The 20,401-nt window shown below is 39.3% G+C and overlaps 1 protein-coding gene across 1 annotated transcript; it reads right to left on the reverse strand.

Moving 5' to 3' along the window:
- Positions 1-1,982: 1,982 nt before the first annotated feature.
- Positions 1,983-18,619, reverse strand: LOC122667256 (PH, RCC1 and FYVE domains-containing protein 1-like). Its single transcript, XM_043863508.1, has 9 exons — positions 18,064-18,619; positions 15,255-15,341; positions 14,040-14,129; positions 13,621-13,707; positions 13,369-13,488; positions 6,917-9,034; positions 6,665-6,811; positions 2,572-3,122; positions 1,983-2,397 (listed from the first exon to the last, which is right to left on the reverse strand). Exons 1-9 carry the CDS (start codon positions 18,109-18,111, stop codon positions 2,235-2,237), a joined length of 3,411 nt encoding a protein of 1,136 aa, XP_043719443.1. The 5' UTR covers positions 18,112-18,619; the 3' UTR covers positions 1,983-2,234.
- Between the last annotated feature and the right edge of the window lie 1,782 nt (positions 18,620-20,401).

A 20,401-nucleotide genomic window follows, 5' to 3' on the forward strand; every position in this document is an offset into this window, starting at 1 on the left:
TGTAATTTACTAAATATTTCATGCATGATCGAACCATTTGTCAAATAGGGGGAGGGGGTTTGGTCATTTCGACCCCCTATTGTCCTCATTTGTACGGTTGTGCACAAAACCTTTAGTCTTTATATATAATCATATAAAACTAATTAAATAATTTAAAGGCCGTGTCGGTGTCAAATTTTAGAACAAATTGGTCGGATAGACCAAAACCAACTAGTTCAGCCTGGACCAAATTGAACCAAACCTTTATCGATCGATTTGAATCTGGGCTCTTATGAAACAGTAGAAGCTGAAACCGAAGACAATAGACCGACTAGATCTGAAAGTGATAGAAAATTGAAACAAAGCCGATAAAAAAAAACCAAAAACCAGCAAAAACTCCAAAAAAAATCAATTAAAAATATTTTTTATCTAGGGAGAATTTCTTAGATCCACTAGATAAGAACGAAAATTACAAAATAAGTAGACTTCAAATTAGTTTTACATCCCCTACTTACCATTTCAAAAAGATTTACTTCATCCACAAAGTTGGTTAGTACTCATGCCATGCAAGGAAAAAATAAAAACAAACTTCCAAAATTGCCCCAACTTCATTTATCGAAAATAAATAACTGTTTTAAAAAGTTTGCAAAGTGTCTCTTCCACGTTTCACCCAATGATTTTTGTAAAGATATTCTAAAAAACAGTAATATAATAATTGAAATTAAACTTTCTTTTTTTTGGTAAAAATTAAGCTTTCCTTTTAGGACTAAGTTTTCATCTACCCATAGAGGACAGTTCACCTACCATCATAGGATTCACAAACCCCTCCTAAGGTTTCAATATGTTCCAAAATTCCCTTCTGATACCCTTTTCCGCTTGCAGTGAATTGGGATCACATTCACCGTCGTATGGAGACATTGACCACCACACGCCCTTTGGACTTGACGTTAGGTTTTTTTTCTTTTTTATATGATCTCGAATTTTGGTATTCTGTTTTCTTTGTTTTTAATTTCATTCCCTTTGGACTATGACGCTATAAAATATGTTTTCATCTTTACCACTTTAAATTTTAAAATCCACCATCACCATAATACCGTAATAGGTATTATTACTTCCCGTAATCTTCTCATCCCACTTTATCACAATCTTTTCCAATTTTTGTGTACTTCACGGTTGTTTTCTTCAATATGGTTTAAACAATTTTTTATTTTTCGATAAATGAGGTTAGGACAATTTCGAAAGTTTGCTTTTATTTTGGATGAGTACTAACTAACTTTAAAGATTAAGTATATCTTTTCAAAATGTAAAACAGTGGATGTAAAATAAATTTAAAACCCACTTATCTTGTAATTTCCATTTTTATGTAGTAGATCTAAGAAATTATCCCTAATTTCTATACATATATATATGAAAAATCCGAGACTGAACCACTAAACTAACAATGGCCTTATAAGAGTCTATAAAGCCAACCTGATGATAAAATACCGAATTGAACCAGATCGAAATCAAAACCAAACTTTGGCTTGACGGTTTGGCCCTTGACCAGCTCAAAACCAGACCAAACCAATAGATTGACACCCCTACCCAGACACAGATGATAGACGAGGCACGCCAAGCACATGCATGGTTCTATGTATCTATATCCTATCAATAGTATCGATGTCACCGGAGACTGATAACCATACAATACCAATATAGATCAATTGTATTGGCCAAAAAGTGGTCCACTTTTTACGCCCGATACGGTCCTTAGGAAAGAGTAATGCCAAAAGTGTCCACTGGGTCAGGGCTTCCGAAGCCTGAGAGACCTGCAAAATGAACAAACGCAGAGACTTGAACGGATCAGTCTACTCTCAAAAATGGAATTCTGCATCCTCCAGAATAACTACAATGTAGACGATATCTGTCAACTAAAACTAGAGAGAACCAGCCCACAGAACTGGGCACAGATCAAATAGGAGTTGCAGAAATCACAAGTATAGGCCATGAGCAAGTGACATACTAAAGAAAAACTTTCTTTTTACTGCCCATGTTATCTCACAAATTGATGATATTTTTTTTTACATACATCACAATACAATAGGAAGGATAAAGGGCAGATACCCAGAAAAAAAAAATGAACAAAGATATAATTTAAGGGGGCAAAAAAGATAAAAGCCATCCCTTCCAGTTGAGCAGGGACTTCCTCCATTGCCTTCAAAACAATCACATTCTTGGATCTAAAATGTTTTAAAGGCAAAGTTCTTTTCTCGCTGCTAAGGTTGAGAAGATGGTGAGATGGCTTCCTCAGGTCTCAAAGATGACTGACTGGAAATCCCAGGAGACTTGTCCGAGCCTCTAACATTATATTTCTCATACACCTTATCACGGTTCGCTGACCACCAAGACTCAGCTTGGTGTTCTCCAAATCTTCTCCGGCTGCAAATGCATTTCCAATATAAGATTCTAATGTTAAAATTAATCATAAGCCAATTAACAGCCCAAATCTAATGCCCCCCTAAACTTGTGTCATTATGCTACGGCCAGGAAGGATGTTTAACTCGTCTAAATTGCTATTGGAACCATAAGAGAGAGAGAGAGAAAGCAAAATACCTGAAGCGCACTCGCTTGAGATCCCGAGTTCCATCTCGGAGGGCCACAAGGGTTATATATACACCGAGTTCATACTGCTCAATCCATTCAGCCTCGACTTGATGACCATCGCCTGGAGCAGGACTCCTTGCTTTCATACCACTCTCACCATTTTGAAAAGACACAGTTTCCTTGCCACCAGCAGCCTCAGGTCTACTGATATCGGCAAATACTCCCCCATTACCATTTTGAAGTCCTATGTCTGCATGGTTGTTATTCATCATCTTGGAGGTGAGACCACCCTGGTTTTGTAGGTAGGCATTAGCTTCATTGGTTCCAGGAGCATTTCTTGTTAAATAGGTCTGCCCTGGAGTGGCATTAACAGTGGTAGAGTCAATTCCTGTAGCAGTAGCCAACTGAGCACCATTGTTTGCATCAGATCTAAATTGAAATTCTCCAATGGTTTCAGGGTGAAAAATCCCATTTGGTTCCAAGCCATTTGGTACATAAACTGTCTTCAGGCTTTCAGTCTCAAAATCACCAGGTGGCAGTCTCTCAGCCATACCCTTCAGCTGGACAGCATTGTAAGCGATAATCAATAACCTTTTCATTCACAGTGAAGAAGAGTACATTAAAAGTACAGCATACAACATGAAAATGAATAATCAAGAAGTTCAAGGCAATTTAATCCCGTGGTTGAGGTGTCCCAAATATTCTTGGAATTGGAGAAAACATGTCTTCATAACTAGATTAATTTCTCCCAACATTGAACCTCTTGAAGATTGATTCACCACCAAATCACCTAAAATTAGAAAGGTGGTTTGACATAGTTGTAAATTGAATGGATTGTAAATTGAATGGAATTGCCCAATGAAGCCAGCCAATGTATGTATAGAAACTATGTACAAATCTGTATAAAACAGTGTATATTGGTAATCCCAAAACATGAAAATTTTCATGGGGACTTGCTTCCGTGGAGTAGGCTACTGTCGAACCACATAAATCAGTCTCTTCATTGTGTGTGTGTGGATGTTGCTTTGAAAACATGGTATCAGACTCTGTCTAATCTTGCGACCTGGATCGTGAAACTGTCGTTCTTTTTCCTGGCCAAACAGATCTGCAAGTCCAGTTGATGCACGCACAAGCAATGACTAGTCTTTCTTCTTCTTGGCTAAGCAGATCCTCAAGCAACAGTTTCTGCAACGCTTCCTTTTGTTTGCCTCACAAACTTTCTGGTCAGTCAGCAAACTTTTTAAGCTCTCAGTAGGTTACTTCGAACAACAGCTAAGTTATTCGTTGTTCCTCTTTTTCCTCTTCTGTCTCTGCCTGCTGATAACCAGTATAAGTTTTGGTTCTTATACCATGGCTAGCACTAGTGATCTGCCTGCTTCTTTTAAAATCACCAACAGTGCACCACATGACATGAATACTAGACTCAATAATATTACATTAAATGGACGAAATTACTTGCCATGGTCTAGAGCTGCCACTGTTTCTCTTGGGGGTCAGTCAAAATTAGGGCCATTAGGCTACATTAACAAAAGAATACAACAACAACCATAGCCTTATCCCAACTAAATGGGGTCGGCTACATGGATCCTATAGAGACTATGACAGTAAAAGAAATAAGAGAAGTAAAAGGGGAGTAAGAGGAGTAAAATGAAGTAAAAAAGACAATGAGTAATGGGAGAAGTCGAAGCCGTAGTCAAAGCAGCATCCCAGGAACATTCCCCTATAAGGGGTCGGCTACACGGGTCTTGGCTATTTAATTCCATGGATTCCCATGTGTGAAATTATTGTATATACCGAAAATGCTAAGGCTTTATGGGATTCACTTAAGACATGTATGGCAGGAAAACCATGCAACCAGAATTTTTGAATTAGAAGAGGAAATTGCTCATGCTGAACAAGCTCCAAGTTGGCCCTTAACTGAACATCTAGGCAATCTGTAAAAGAAATGGGATTAACTGCAACAATATCGTTATCCTCCTGAAAAAGTTGAATCTATTGCTAGCGTGAAGAACAAGATCAAATATTTCAGTTGCTAGAAAGTATCAGACCAGGATATGAAGATTTAAAGCAACAGCTTCTCATGAGTCCTGTTCTCCTACATTTACAGCTTCTCACAGGTCCTGTTCATTTTACAGAGTCTGAGTACTGATGTTGGTGGCTGTTAACTATGGATGGTCATTATTTCAAACGGATGATAAAAATGCATTATTACATGGATATCTTGAAGAAGAAGACGAAGTTTACATGGGAATTCCTCTCAACCATCCATTGGAAAAAACAAGGAGTCGCTTGTCTAAACAAAGGCATATACGGGCTTAAACAATCACCGAGAGCATGGTATGGATTATTGAGTTTGGCATTCATGGATTTTGGGTTCAGAGGAGTCTGACTCGTAGATATTCGTAAAAAAGAATGAAATTGGAATTATAATTGTCATGGTTTCATAGTTGCCATGGTGTCTAGCCGATCCTAGGTGTTGGAAGAGGGAAAAATTCAAAGTGTCGCCTAGGTGACCAAGGCACCCTCCTTCCAGCAAAAGGCACTTGGACGCCTAGGCGATGCCTTGACAACTATGCATGGTTTATGTCGATGGTATTGTTATTACAGGTGACAATCTCAGTAGAATTACGGATCTCAAAAGGTACTTAAACGAGAAGTTAAAATATCAAGGATCTTGGTAAGATGAGATATTTTCTTGGAATTGAGGTAGCTCGTTTCAATAAAGGGTTGTTGATCTTATAAAGGAAGTATACTCTTGATCCGTTAAAGAAACAAGGAAGTTGGGAGCAAAACCTACTAATACCCATATGGACTACAACAATAAAATCATAAAAACAAAACACATATGGAGGACATGGGAAGATTTCAAAGGCTGGTGGGACAATTAATTTATTTAACTATGACCAGACCTGACATTACTTATGTAGTTAGCTACATTAGCCAGTTTATGCATGCACCTATTGAGGGACATATGGAGATTGTTGATCATATATTACAATATCTAAAATCTTGTCCAGGAAGAGGCATATGGATGAAAAGAAATAGGCCCACGGAGATTATAGGCTACACAGATGCAACAGACAGAAAATCAACCACTGAATTTTGTACCTTTGTGGGAGAAAACAATGTTATTTGGAAAAGCAAGAAACAAAATGTTGTTGCCAGATCCAATACTGAAGCAGAATATAGAGCAATGGCATCCACTACCGGTGAATTAATCCAACTCTAATCATTAGTACAAGAATTAGGTTTTAATCCACACACTCCTATGAAAATATTCTGTAATAAGCAAGCAACTACCCGCATTGCATCAAATCCAGTCTTCCAAGAAAGGACCAAGCACATAGAAGTTAATTGTCATTTTGTTTGAGAGAAGATTCAAGGCAAGATAATTGAAACCTCGTATATTTGAAGTGAGGAAGTTGGTAAATTTTTTAACTAAAGCCCTCTCAAGAAACTATTTTCAAATAATACTATAGAAGTTGAACTCAGAAGATATCTTCGCTCAAACTTGAGGGGAGTGTTGAAGATTAATTCACCAATTCACCTAACCTAAGATAACAAAGGTGGTTTGGCACGGTTGTAAGATGAATGAAATTGCCCAAAGAGGCCAATATATGTATGAAAACTATGATGTAAAAATCTCTATAAAATAGTGCATGTCGGTAATCCCAAAACATGAAAATTTCATGGGGACTTACTTCTGTGGAGTAGGCTACCGCCGAACCACGTAAATCACTGTGTCTCTTCATTGTGTGTGTGTGTGTGTGTGTGTGAGGATGTTGCTCTGAAAACAGAACCCAATCACTAAATGGACCTTAAGGAGTAAATGAAGAGATTGCCAATGTGTACTGTGGGTAATCATAAATCCCACCCTTCAGATAAGCCAATGTAACTGCTAAATTATCAGCTTCATCATGACATGTGGAAACTAAAGTAAAAGGTTTTTTTTTTTTGGGTGAAAAAGTAAGAGGTTCCCCATCAAAACAAAAACAGAGAAATTACATGCACCTGGTACAAAGCAAAGTTCTGGAAAATGGTCACCAATGAATCCTGTTCAAGGTGAATAACTGAAAAGAGCGTGTCTAAATAGGAAAATTACCTGAGCAGTCAAGGATTTTATAACTTCTTTTGCAGCTTTAGACTTAGCGGATTCTTCTGCAGCCACTGTAATAGCTTCTTGGGTTCTCTTTGCTGATTTCTGCAGCTCAAATTCTTGAAGTTCACACCGCTGTCTCAGACTATCAACCTAAACCAGGTCCATGAAAACAAAATAATAAGTTCAGTATGCAGATGACAATTACTTAGGGAAAACAGGTAAAGGAAGTGAATAATATTCTTAAGGAGAATGTACCTGCGCCCTCAGCTTCTGTACTTCTTGATTAAGGAGTTCATTCGTTTTCTTCAGACTATCTGTGATGCTTTTAGAGAAAGATAGGCCCGACATTGTAGGAACAGGTGTTGCAGAACGTGGCGGGCTGGGTTTCCTTGAGAATGGTGAAACTGCCCTGGAGCTAGTTCCAGACTGACCTACAGATGTCAGAACTGGTTTGGGAACTATGCGGCGCATGTCAACTGCACCTGCCAAAGCTATATCCTTTAGTTGTGAGAGAGTGAGTGCTTGGGAAGATCTAACAAGTGAGAATGTGTCTGCCTTCTTTCCCTGTTTGGCTGCTTTGCTATCTAGCTGCTTAATCAAATCCAGATTAGTGGGCGTTGAAGACTTGGATAATCTTAAATCAGCCTTGTCTAACCTGTCTTTATTTTCACCTGAAAGTCGGGGTACCACATTTCTCCTGTTATTGTTATTACTTGCTTCTGACACTTTGATCAGTTTGGCAAAACAGGAATCACACACACGATGAAGCTTGCCAGGATTAGGAGCCAGGGCTGCTCTTAAAGCTTTTCTGGAGCTACAGGCATGGCAGTGCACAAGGCCACAGTTATAGCAATTGTGCCTCTTTCGAGTAAATCCAAATGCCTGTCTACATGCCGAGCACTGAAACTGCTCGGCCCCAGATACCCATTTGTGAAGGCATATCGCTGCAGTGAAGTTTGAACCACATGCAATATATTTAACATGTCTATCTTTTAAAGCTTCTACCAATGTTGGTGTTTTCCGGTCTTCAATGTCCCCATGTCCCAATCTCCCATTAGCTCCCTTTCCCCATGTGTATACCTCATTCTTTGATGTCAGCACTGCTATGTGGTACGCACCACAAGCAACCTCTTCAACAGATTCACCTGCAAGCTTATCTTCTACCAAGCAAGGAAGTTTCCCATCAGCATTGGGATTCCCAAGCTGGCCATAAACTGTACTTCCCATGGTAAAAACATGTCCCGATGTGGTTAAGCCAATTGTTAGACTATGGCCACAAGCAAGTTTATGAAAATTGTAATCAATAAGAGAAGGCACACAAGTGGGTTTCAGTCGTGGCTCCTTGTCTCCATGGCCAAGACGATTTTTGTCCCCATCACCCCAAGTAAACAATTTACCTGACGAAACGCTAGCACTAGATTGGGTCACAATGACTTCCACCACGGCAGCAGTATGCCATACACCACAAGCAACAGCGATTGTTTTCAATCCCATCAGAGATTCAACTTCTCTTGGATAGGCAACACTTTCTTTGTTGCCATGGCCCAAAACACCAAAGGTCCCATCACCAAATGTGAACAGCTGACCTGTTGATGTTATCAAGGCTGTATGCCAAGGACCACAGGTAACTGAAGCAACCTGAAGTCCTTCCAGAGGACCTGCTAGTCTCTTGGGTATCCAGTGACTCACATCAGTACCATGACCAAGAAGCCCAGCGTTGTGGGTGCCATCTCCCCAAGTATAAAGTTCACCTGCCATGGTAACAGCACAAGTATGGAACTCTCCACAGACAACAAAATCAACACTGCAGACCGCTAAAGATTCCACCAGACGAGGTTGAATAACATCTTTCCCAACTCCATGGCCAAGCCGCCCACCAGATTCTTCACCCCATGTAAAAACTTCTCCTTGCCTTGTAACAAGTGCAGCATGCCTAACCCCACAGGCTATATGATGAACATCCAAAACTAAATTAGACTCTAATGGCTTAGGAAGAAGCACATCAGCTCTTGTGCTCAAAGGAAGAACATTTTTATCAGCCCCAACCTTTACAAAGTTATCGCACATAATCTCACCCCATATGTATACATCACCTAAAGCATCACAATCATCCTGTGCAGAACCATGACTAGAAGTACTAGGTGCACTTGAAACACTAACCCGAAAAGCATCTGAACCAGATCCTTTTACTTGCATATTTGTACGGTCCAATGCTACATGTGACATTTCAGAATGCACAGAACTCTCTAGAGTAGGATAACTCCGGGGCAAAATACTTGCGTTGCAATCGACAGAAGCTTCCGGAGAGCTAATATCTCGCATGCAACTAACCGAACTGTCACTTGGACTACTTGATGTCAAGTCTCTGCCACCCTGAAACAAAATATTATGAAGCCATGCATCAGCATGACATGCAAGAAGACAGATGCTAGAGATAGGCAATGAACAAAGCATCAGTGTACAGAAAAAAATAGGTAGCCCAACTTCCTAATAAAAGACAATTTGTCCTACTTATTTTTAACACCAAAGAGAATTTCTCTTTCTTCTTATTTTTAACCAAGAAAATCCACCATGGACATGGCACACAATTTTTGTAAAGTATTCCCAGAAAGAATAAGGAAAAAAAAAAAAAAAAAACTAAATACCAAAACAAGGCCACAAAAACAATTTTATACCATGAATCTGGCTACACAAAAATTATGCTTGTGATTTAAACAAAAAAAAAAAGAACCAGCATCATTTTTCTGTTGTGACAGAAATAGTAGCTTCTGCTGACTTCTGCTTGGTCAAATTGACATCATGGCTAATATATTCATGAACTGTCAGAGAAGCTAACACACAGGAAGCTACACAAGCATATAATACAGCAACAGGTCTAGCAGATATCAAATACAAAATGAGGACTGCACAATAGGCAAGGCCCTAAATACATAGGATGTAGAATCACCCTGGCCTTTCGCTCACTCATCTGCAAATCCATTGGCAGACCATACCCTCCAAAAGAAAGAGCTAAAGACCTGGTTCTTATAACATTACTTTCCATACAATATATTCCACAATTCAACATATCAAAGGTCACAATCTCATCTCTATTAGTTGAGGCAAATGGGAACATAAGAAACCAAGATCCAGTGCCTCCCATGCATGTATTTGTGGGTGTATGTGTATGTGTGTGTGTGTTGTGTGTTGTGTGTCGTGTGTGCCTACGCGTATGTCTGTGTATATGTTTGTGTACATATAGAAATACACAAACAGAAGCAGAAACCTAGAAAATACGATTTTGCGTCGACTTTGGTAGTAGTTAGAACTCAATGGATTGACACTCTTTTACAGTGACCACAGAACTCTGATTAATTGGTCAAGATGAGAACAAGTTCTGATCAGGCTGTTTCTTGAATTTCAGGATAGTGACTCCTTTTGTTGTGTTCAGGCTTTACTACAAAACAGATTCCTCACTGCAAAACTCCAAATGTTCTTCTGCTTCAACCTATGCCTCTGGGAGCTCAGGACATGAGAAGATTTACAGTTATACTCCACAGGAAAAATCTTGTGGAGACTTCTTCTTCCTTTAGAGAGTGTCATGAAGTCTATGTGCTAGTCTTTTCAACTGCAAGTGTGCGTGTGTGCACATGTTTAGAGAGAGAGAGAGATATCTACAAGTTTTGGGATCAGAAGGTATTATAAACCTAGACTGGTGCAGCAGGTGGAATTTTTTTCCATTTTTTATGCCAATCATAATAGGGGGGAAAATGCTCTTTCAGGCAGAGGGTGTAGTCTTCCTTATCTGCAAGCTAGAAGTTCCTATCAAGGAGACTCTCCACCAAAGAAACTTGTATCAGTGTGAAGTTCCTTCTGGCACTGCTGTTGCATCCGTGCCTCAAGGGGTCCATGGTGCCACTGCCAACATTTCAAAAGGATGAAAGCCTTCGTTGTTATTTTACTTCTGATTTTTAAAATTGCTGCTCCCCCCAACCCCACCCCCCACCCCCACCCTCCCCAAAAAAATTAATAATAAGGTAATGAATGCAGCATTCAAGTATTTGATCATTTTAAAGGTCAAACTGCTATGAACAGAACCCTGAATTCCTTTCACTAAAAGACCTAACAAATTAAAAAAAACGCAAATCCCACCTAATGAAACCTTGAATAACCCATATCCCACTTAGAGTATTGCAAATACAGAAACCTTAAAGGTGCAAACTCTACAACAACTCAGCCTTATCCCAACTAAATGGAGTAAGAGGAAAGAGGATAGCCCAGGAAAACAGGAAAATCTCAGCTACATGTTGTCGCTAACGTGGATCCTTGCCCTCCAAAAGGCTCTATCTGAGGTCATACTTGGCACAAGACCCAAACTAAGCATGTCATTCTTCACAACCCACCTAAGGTCATTTTAGGCCTGCCCCTAGCTCTTTTAGCTCCTTCAATCGGCATCAAATCACTTCTCCTTACTGGGGCGTCCCAGGCCTACGTTGCACGTGGCCAAACTCTATACCTTGCAAATCCCATTAACTGTACACAACAAAACTGACTCTTATGCCAACTAAATGGGCCACTCTAAGAATCTTGTTCTACTGATCAACCCTATTTAAAGTCATATTTGTTTGCAGCTCAAACCCATCAATATCCCTTCTCACCACTTCTCCAAAGTAACTTTCAATCTAATGGTCTGGCTCCTCTAATGTGTACAAGGTTTGGCTATTGGTTTTTATGGTGCCATCTGAAAACTGACACGGCCTCACTTTACCCAATTGGGGGTAAAGACCTGCAATACAAAAGCACTGGCAGAGTTTGTTGTGTCTCTGATTTCTAATATCCAAATCTAATCACACAACAAAATACACCAAGTCACACATATTGACTTGAAAACACGTCGATCCTGAATCTCTGAGAAGCCTAATGTGATTCCTACTTTTGTATTATTACGAAATTCTTCAATCAATCTTTTAGGTTCCTCCACTTCATTCTGTCTTGCAAATAACAGAACTTTGTTTCCTTTCTTCCTCCTTTACACCTTCGGCCAAATAATCAACAGAAATTTCTTTAAGATGTAAAAGAAACTGTGAATATCGAATAACATCAGGGAGAAATATCAACCACCCGGAAAAACTTACCAATTGAGAAATGACCATCTTTAAGGGGCCATTGCATGGAGAAATGGTAAAAGGTTGGGGCTGCCAGGGAAAATTTGCAGGTTCGAGTCTTGAGTGCCGCCACTTTGCCCCCAAAATGCCAAAAGTTAGGACCATCTCCAAACTCACCCCTCCCAAGACTCGCATAAGCGGGACCAATACTGGATAATGCCCTTTTGAGAAATCATCATCTTTAAAATCTCTCGTGCATTTATCAGAATTCTGTCAAGAGTTATTACCAAAGCAAAGGTGTGGGACTCAAGCAAACCTCTGTCAGTGGGGGTATTCGCCTGCCACCAAGTTCCTCAGGGAAAGGATCCAACACCTCTTCTATTAGGTTTTTCTAGTAAGATTACTCAAGATTATGACAAGATCATCATCAGGATTATGGATTGGACTCAGGAAATATACACCTCAATGAACTTCAATTTGACTTTTTGAGGTACTAGGAAAAAAAAAATTACGGTTTCTCCCGGTTAGCTTCCTTTAACTTGAACATTGATGGTTGGTCATTATAAAACTAGGTTCTATCAAGGTGAGGATGTGTTTCAAATAAGCTCTGGAGCAGCGGTGATGGGAATGATGGCATATTCTGGCCCCCTCTAAAAGGGAAATTCAGCCTTGGTTGGATTGAGAGCCTGCCCTCTGGCCTCAAGAAGGTCAATAATCTTCACATCCATATTTGTTGGTTGAGGGAGATTTGACAAGTGGGCAAGCCTTGACGCAATGGTTAAGTTGCACTATTGCAACCATCAGGTTGCGGGTTCAAAACATGGAAACAGGTTCTCCAAAAAGCAAGGGTAAGGATGTGTACATTTGCCCCTCCCAGACCTTGCAGTAGCGGGAGCCTTGTGCACTGGGATGCTCTTTTCTTTTTTGAAGGAGATTCAACAACTGTGAGTGGCTAGGTCTCATCAGAAACAAGAACCTGGAGATTTACTCTACTCTTCTTGGGTTCGACTGTTTGGTGTCCAATATGAATAACTCATTCTAGTGGACATCTAGATTGCCTAATTCTCTGGCAGATAACTTGGTCAAGGTTGGGTTTAGAGGAAGGCAATGGGCTCTTACTGGGGATTCTGCTGGGATCCTTTTTGTATACCTGGCACTTTTTTTGTATCTTTCGTTTTTTTAATACTACAAAAGAATACGGTTGATACTAATCTGTAACAACAGGGCAAGCATCGTATTCCAGGTGTACACTAGGTGCCATTAACAAAAGACAGAAGCTGTCTTGTGGGACCTCTATCCTTTTATATCTTCTATGGACTTGTTTTGCTCCGTTTTGTAGTGGACTCTAACCCATGACCTACTATTGTTTTGGTTTTTTGTACCACATAAGGACAGCATGAAAAACACAACTCAATGTACAAGAACAGAAAGTAAGTCGAGCATCATTGACACTTTCTTTAAATCAATTGTTCTAAAACTGGCAAGCTAAAATCCCAAAAGCTATGGCATGAGAAAGTTTTTTGCAAGACCAAGCAGTATTTTATGTTTGCAAGAGAAAGTTTACTTCACCAACACTTTTTTACCGGGGGGTGGGGGATCAGAATTCAAGACAAGTAGGATTACATCAAAATAAAGTCCTTCATCACTCCATCCATCAATTTTCGAACGTCCACATTGACCAGAAGATATCAATGCTTCAAGGCCAGTAATCCACAAGTCCACCTCAGCTTTGTCCTTACAAATCTGAAAAATAACAACCATAAGATTTACAATAATTATCTTTCTTTTTTTAAGAAAATTCAAAATGACAGCTAACGGAAACTAAGGAGACACCAATCAAATAGTTGTAAACAGAAATTTTGTAGTCATACTAACCAGATCAAGGGATCGTTTTCCACTGTTGTATAAAAGAGAAAAGGACAAGTAATCCTTGTCAGGGCACAAAAACCGTTGGAAGACAGACTGGCACATTACAACCGAATAAATAAATAAATTTAATTGCCAAGATGTAAGCGCCAGCATAGAATAAAATAGCTAACAGCACAGCTTAAATAAAAGAGCAACCCAGTGCACGAGCTCCCGTTACTGCAGGGTCTGGGAGGGACAAATGTACGCAGCCTTACCCCCTGCTTCGCAGGAGAGGCTGTTTCCAAGTTGTGATCCCACAACCAACAGGTTGCAATAGCACAACTTAACCGTTGCTCCAAGGCTCGCCCACATATCAGCACAGCTTAAATAAATGTCGCAATAAAGACTTAGGAAATATATCAAATTAGAGAAGCGCAAAATCTTACAGTTCTTTGTCCAGGGATTATTTTTGAGACAGAAGCTAACTTTAATATTCTTTCTTCACCACTCGAGAGCCAGATCAAGGATGACTCATCCTGTGAATTTTAGGTGAAAACAATAATCAATAAGTAATAAATTGTTTACATAGAGACTCACTATGCATGCACATAGATTTTACAACCTGGTTCATTAAAACATGTGATAACAGTGATAAATCCTCGAAAACAAATACTTGAAGTCTTGAATACATTTATATAAAATTTAAAGTATGTTCAAGATTATTATTTATCAGTAAGAAAGTACACCAATTGTTTGGTTATTATGTCAGCAGGACTTGCGATGCATGTGAAACCTCCATTAAAGGGATAGAAATTTTGGCTAAAAAAAAAAGTTTGACCAGAATGATCTGTGGCCCATTCAGCCCACAAACTTAGACAAGAATTCTTTAAGGTTTACTCGTGAAGAATACAGAGTTTTTTATAGCCATGCAAAAGAAAATTTAACGCATCTGAAAGTTGCATGTCATTAAATCAGCTCGAATTATGGATTGCATTGAATTTAGGATTTACAGACCTTCCAAAGTGGCATAGGAAGTGAACCGTCCTTACAACTAACCAAATGAGTAGTAGCCTAGATGTTGCCTCTTATCAATCCATGTATTACCAAACCATGATGGAGTAGCAACTGTTGTTGCCTTTTTTAAGATGAATTTCTGCTGCATAATGGTCGAGCAACCCAGAAAATCCATCACAGTTCAGCTCAGCTCAACTCAACCAAGCCTGATGACAAGTAATTGGAGTTTGCTACCAAAAGTAAAATACCAACTGCAGTTCTAAATTTTTCTTGCAAATTGATAACCAATACAAAATCCAACTCTCAATATCAAACATGTTGCAATATGGATAAGAGAGGTCACCAATATATCACTCTCCCATAGACAGAGTTCTAATAACAAGTATAACAGTTTACAACAAATTGAATCAAACATTTCATGTATATAAACAGGACAGATTGACATAAGTCAGAGTTGTCCTGCTCATACCTAAATTTGCACCATCATGAAATAAGTATGACCCAAACATTCAAAAAGGCACATAAATTTGCATTTGCAGCCAAATGAACAGGACCTTAGCATAAGATCTAGTATATCCATTTATGACAAAAAACAGAGACACAAAAAGTAATACAATTACAGAAAAAATGGCAGCCACTATACGTACATTAGAAAGTCTGAATGGGCAAAACTTTGGCTTCCCTTTGCGACTATACTTGAGCAATTGAGCACCTTTCTTCAGAGCAATTAATGCCTGCAAGAGGTATAATAATCCATTCAAACCAAAAATCAAGATATATGGCACTTCGGCAAGGTAAAAGGAGAAAATGGTAATGCAACATATGACAACACAGATACAAAATCTATGTTTCTTACATTAAATTGGAACCAAACTACCACATATATTTAATAGTGCATCCTTGATATCTAATTAATCAGCAATAATTGTCTATCTATAAATGCACAACATCCACAGATAAGGATTATGTACAAAACCAAAGGACCTGGTTTTCCCAAACAGCCATGTCGGATGGAATCTCCTTGACGGGCACATAGTTCTGCCATCGCAGGTCAGATGGGACTGAAACTTTGCAGACAGTAAGACCCCAAGGTTTCATTCTTATGTGTCAATTTTCATCCCAAAAAATGTGTTCCATGTAGAAAACAAACCATTGAAAAATCTAGGACTATTAAGGGGTGCAGGGACAAACATGGGAACGTATGCCATTACATGGGAGGGTATATGAATGAATTCAAGTCTGAAATTTGAAATGTGGTACCATTCCCCTAAATATCCAATGGTTGGATTTGCCACATCACTCTTCCATGTGGCAGAAATATATGTATCCAAATATTAATATTTGAAGTTTCACACCTTTTTCTAACCATGATCATGTAGCTTTAATAACTTGACCATGAAATTTGATACATAAAGAATCACAGTGGTGCTCTATCTATCCAATAGTTGGATTGGCTACAACAGCATTCCACACTGCAAAACATAACCGCCAATGAAGAGATTTCTCCCTACACTAGCAACTCTAGATTGCTAGTCTAGAGAACCCCTATTGAATTGAAGAGATAAAAAGACGATATTTATATGATGTTATAAATGTAAAAACATATAAGCGATGACGTAAAACATGAGTAACGTGAGTTGGGATTTATATAAATGTTTTAAAGTACAAGTTTTTAAATGTGAAAATATTTTTATGCTTTTAACAGATTTGTAAAAGTAACAAGCCTCAAAATTTGGAGCTTGGCTTACAATCCACAAGCAGATGCCCGAAGAGGACTGATAGGGCAATGACGAATAGGGATTCCCACCTCCCTCCTCAATCTCTCCCGGGCTTCTTCTTCGCCTTTGTGTTTGCCTGCTGCTGCAACAGAATTGCAGCCCACTTCTTTCTTTTTTTCTTGAAGAGAAAAGAATATAGCCATGTTTTCGCACTGTCGGAAGGACCCTACACAGACCCAATACAGACCAATGTAAGGAGGATCCCACATAGATCCCATGCCTGTACATGTGGACATTTCTGTCAACATGGGTTTTTTAGGGTGAACAGAAGAGTCCACGAAACAAAGCCTAGTAAGATCCTATATTTTCAGAAGTTCCAAAGATTCAGGAACACGAAAAAGTTTCAGAATTGGACAGAACAATTAGGATTCTATAACCAACCCATAAAATAAGAGCATGTCAATCATAGCCAGATAATATCCAAGACTGGGATTTACCAGCACAAGGTTTTCCTGATGACTGGCCACCCTGTTCCATTCTTTGAATTCTTAAGCAGTCAAAAGGCCTTCTAACTTCCAAATCACATATTTGGCAACCAGAGGGAATCTGGCTCTGTCTTTATGAATATTTCATGCCTGAAAAAACAGTTATTCTGATGCATAATTCAGCATCAATTTCAGACTTCCATATACAGGGCTTCATCTTAGTGCTTTCTTAGTCTTCTCTGGATTTTAAAGAACCTCCAACTCCTGCGCTTCTGTTAAGCCAGAAAACTCATCCACCTAGATTATTGACACTTTTGACATTTACTTCAGAGACTGAACTCATTGAGAGTCCTTCAGAGAAAGTGATACATACACTCAGAGAAGGCGATACAACACACGATCTTTAAGCCTTCTGTAAGAACGCTGTGTACATAATTGAGTAGAAAGAAATACGAACTCTATTATTAGGAAGGTAAGCCAATAATGTTGTGGATCCAAATGCCAAAAACAAGAGAATGTGCATCTTCTCTTCATGATATGGAAATTAACTTACAGAGGCGATACCTAGTTGGGACAAGAAAAGCAAAGGAGGTCGCAAGGATATCCCAAATCATTTAAGTACTACCATCTGCATCAACAATGCAGCTGAAACCTATTCTTTATCTGTTGACCTAATGTGCTTGGCAATGTAAGTGCTGGTTTTGCAGAACATTGTAGTATCGGACCTCTCATCTTTTACGCCTCCCCCCCCCCCCTCCCCTCCCCTCCCCTCCCCTCCCCTCCCCTTAAATTCCTCACATGTTACTCAGTAACCAAATTCTGTTGCTTAGCTCCACGTGTGGAGCTATTTTCATGACTCACACTGTATAAGGAGGAGCGGAGGACTATTTAATATCTTTACAGTCCAGGCGCCACGGAGCGAGAAACTCGTAGCGGCAAAATCAACACTGATGACCAACACATTCTAATGTCTTGAGCTACAGTTATTGTAAGTAGTAAATCAATCCTTCAAGTCAAGAAGATATTCCAAGGCCAGCAAGAATTCATAGTCTCCGATACATCTTTATAGCACGCCGCCTGGAATCCCACATTATTTCATCGAATTTTCACAAATTTACATGTACATCAGAATCTGAGATCCAAAAAAGAAACCGCCCAGAAGCTATTGAAAACGGAAATTGAAGTCACAAAATTTTACCTTAAATAGTTCCGATATTTATGGCAAAGGTTAAGAAAATCTTCACAACACTAACCTGCTCGACGTCTCGTTCGGCATTCCCATGGCTAACAAGATCTTCCATTCCATGTGAGAGAATTCCGGAAACACAAACCCATCGATCGTGGAGGAATTACAGTCATCATAGATGACGGCCTCGTCCGTGAACTACCATCAATATTCAGCTAAAAAAGAGGCCCTCTCGTCTACCCCCTCCCCCGAGAAAACAAGAAAGACAAGTTGAAGAAGACCAACGGAAACCTGCCGTCAGCCTACCTAAAGCTATACAGATTTCCAGATCTGCCAACGTTTTCCTTTGTTCGCTTCACAGCGTAGAGAACCACAACAAAAGTTGAAAATGGGCTGAAATCAGTGTTTGTTTGAACTTCAAAATTTGGAGTCGATCATCACCCTGTAGAAGTAGAATGGAGTGAAGACAAGCAACTTTCCGACAAGGTAGAGAAAGTGTCGTAGATGAAGAGTGGAACGATTCTCGGACAGTAATTCCGGTGAGAAACCGGAGTTCCCCGTCGACGAGAAAATCTCTGACGAAGAGAGAATCGGATTTAACTTCAAGGTCGCGTCCGTGTAATGTAAAGTACGAGTCAAAGATAGAGAAAAAAAAAAAAAAAAAAGCATGAAATCGCCTGGGAAGTGAGAACAAAATTCCATAAAAAGACAGTTTCTCTTTTTTCACGATTCATATTTGGAACGTTTCGGAATCGGTGGATTGGGATGGCCAAGTTTAGGGGTTAAAAAGCTGACCCGGAACTACTGAATCAAATATCTAAACCACGAAATCCATTTAAACGGTCCGGTACTGTGCTTGGTGTAACGATAAGGTTACTCCATTTCGATTAAATGGTCATGGTTTCAAATCTAGAAACAGCTTCTTTACAGAGGTAAGACTATCACAGTGATGGGAGCTTTCGTTTGATTAACTAAGCAATGCTGTAATAATGCCGGGCCTTGGTGGAATCGATTAATTCTGATCGAAACTGACTAAACCGACCTATTGACACCTAAAGTATCGGATTGTATCGGTGCTTTTTCAGAAATTGAAGAAAGGTGACGTTGGTTTTAATGATATTTTATTGAGGGATAAAGGTTGATTGCAACTGTGAAAGTGAATCTCGAAATTACAAAAGTACCCTTAAAATAAAGGAATGTATTGATTGGCGAGCCAGATTTGGGGTAGGGGGCCCCAAACCTACTTAGGCTACTTACCTACCCCCTTCCTCGCTTCAGTTCGCGTTGTGACGGCGATATGGGAGCGGTGGGTCCCAGGTAAAGGATATGTAACACGAGCGGAATCATCTCAACCGTCAGATACATTTTATAGCATGCTATCGCACAAAATTTGTCCTGTTGTGGCCGAGGCATTCTATGTTTGGGTCACGAATCATGATATATGTAGTAATGACAATTGTATTGCACTATTTCATCACAAATCATTGGTGGTCCAGCTGCTAAAATGACCCAGACCAAATCTGTCTTATTCAGGGATTCAAGAATTGGGATGGGATCGGAATCGGCCAAGGCTGATCCCTTCCCGCCTATCTGACTCATCTGATTCTTGTACGATAAAACCCAGGAATCAAAACATTGAATGGGTTGATACAGAACGATTCTGATTTGATCGGATCAGAATCAATGTGATCAATCCGAATCTAAATTCCGTGTTTTTAAACCTTTACCTCTTTACCAAAAAAAAAACCTTTAACTTATTAAGTTTTAATTTGATATTTGTTTTCATTACCAAAAAATTTGACTTTTGTCTTTAAGATGAAATCATTAAAAAAAATTTGTTTATGAAGAAGACATGAAGAGTTCATGGATGATAAGCCACATTATGCCTGAAATCAGGGATCGAAAATGAGCCAAACTGTCAGACACGTCAAAGACAGGGTGGCCTCCTTTCTAGGGTATCGGCTAAGCTACTTAGCACACTAGGAACAAATTGAAAATTATAAGACAACATGTTTTCAAATGCAAGATGTCTTCCAAAATTGATCTAACCAGCAATGGCGAGGACTTGGAGGTTTCTTGAAGATAAGAGACAACCTCATGGTAATCCGATTTCGACAATGATATGTTTGAAACCTTTTGAGATAAGTATTGTTGTGCAAATAGCCAATGTTTCACCTACCATCAGAGAGTCAAATGATAGAAGCTTTGACTAAGTTCTGCCTTGGTGGATTCGACCAATATAATCAATACCTCCTTTTGTTGAATCAGCTATTCATTTCACATCATAAATAATTTTCAAGTCATTTGACGATGGCGGAGTCTAGTTTGAGGCCACTGGTGTAAAAATTGGATCGAATCTTACTACCGTAAAACCCCTAGTAGTAAGATTTATTTGCTTCAAAGTC

This window comes from Telopea speciosissima, chromosome 1 (assembly GCF_018873765.1).
Source record: "Telopea speciosissima isolate NSW1024214 ecotype Mountain lineage chromosome 1, Tspe_v1, whole genome shotgun sequence".
Lineage (NCBI taxonomy): Eukaryota > Viridiplantae > Streptophyta > Magnoliopsida > Proteales > Proteaceae > Telopea > Telopea speciosissima.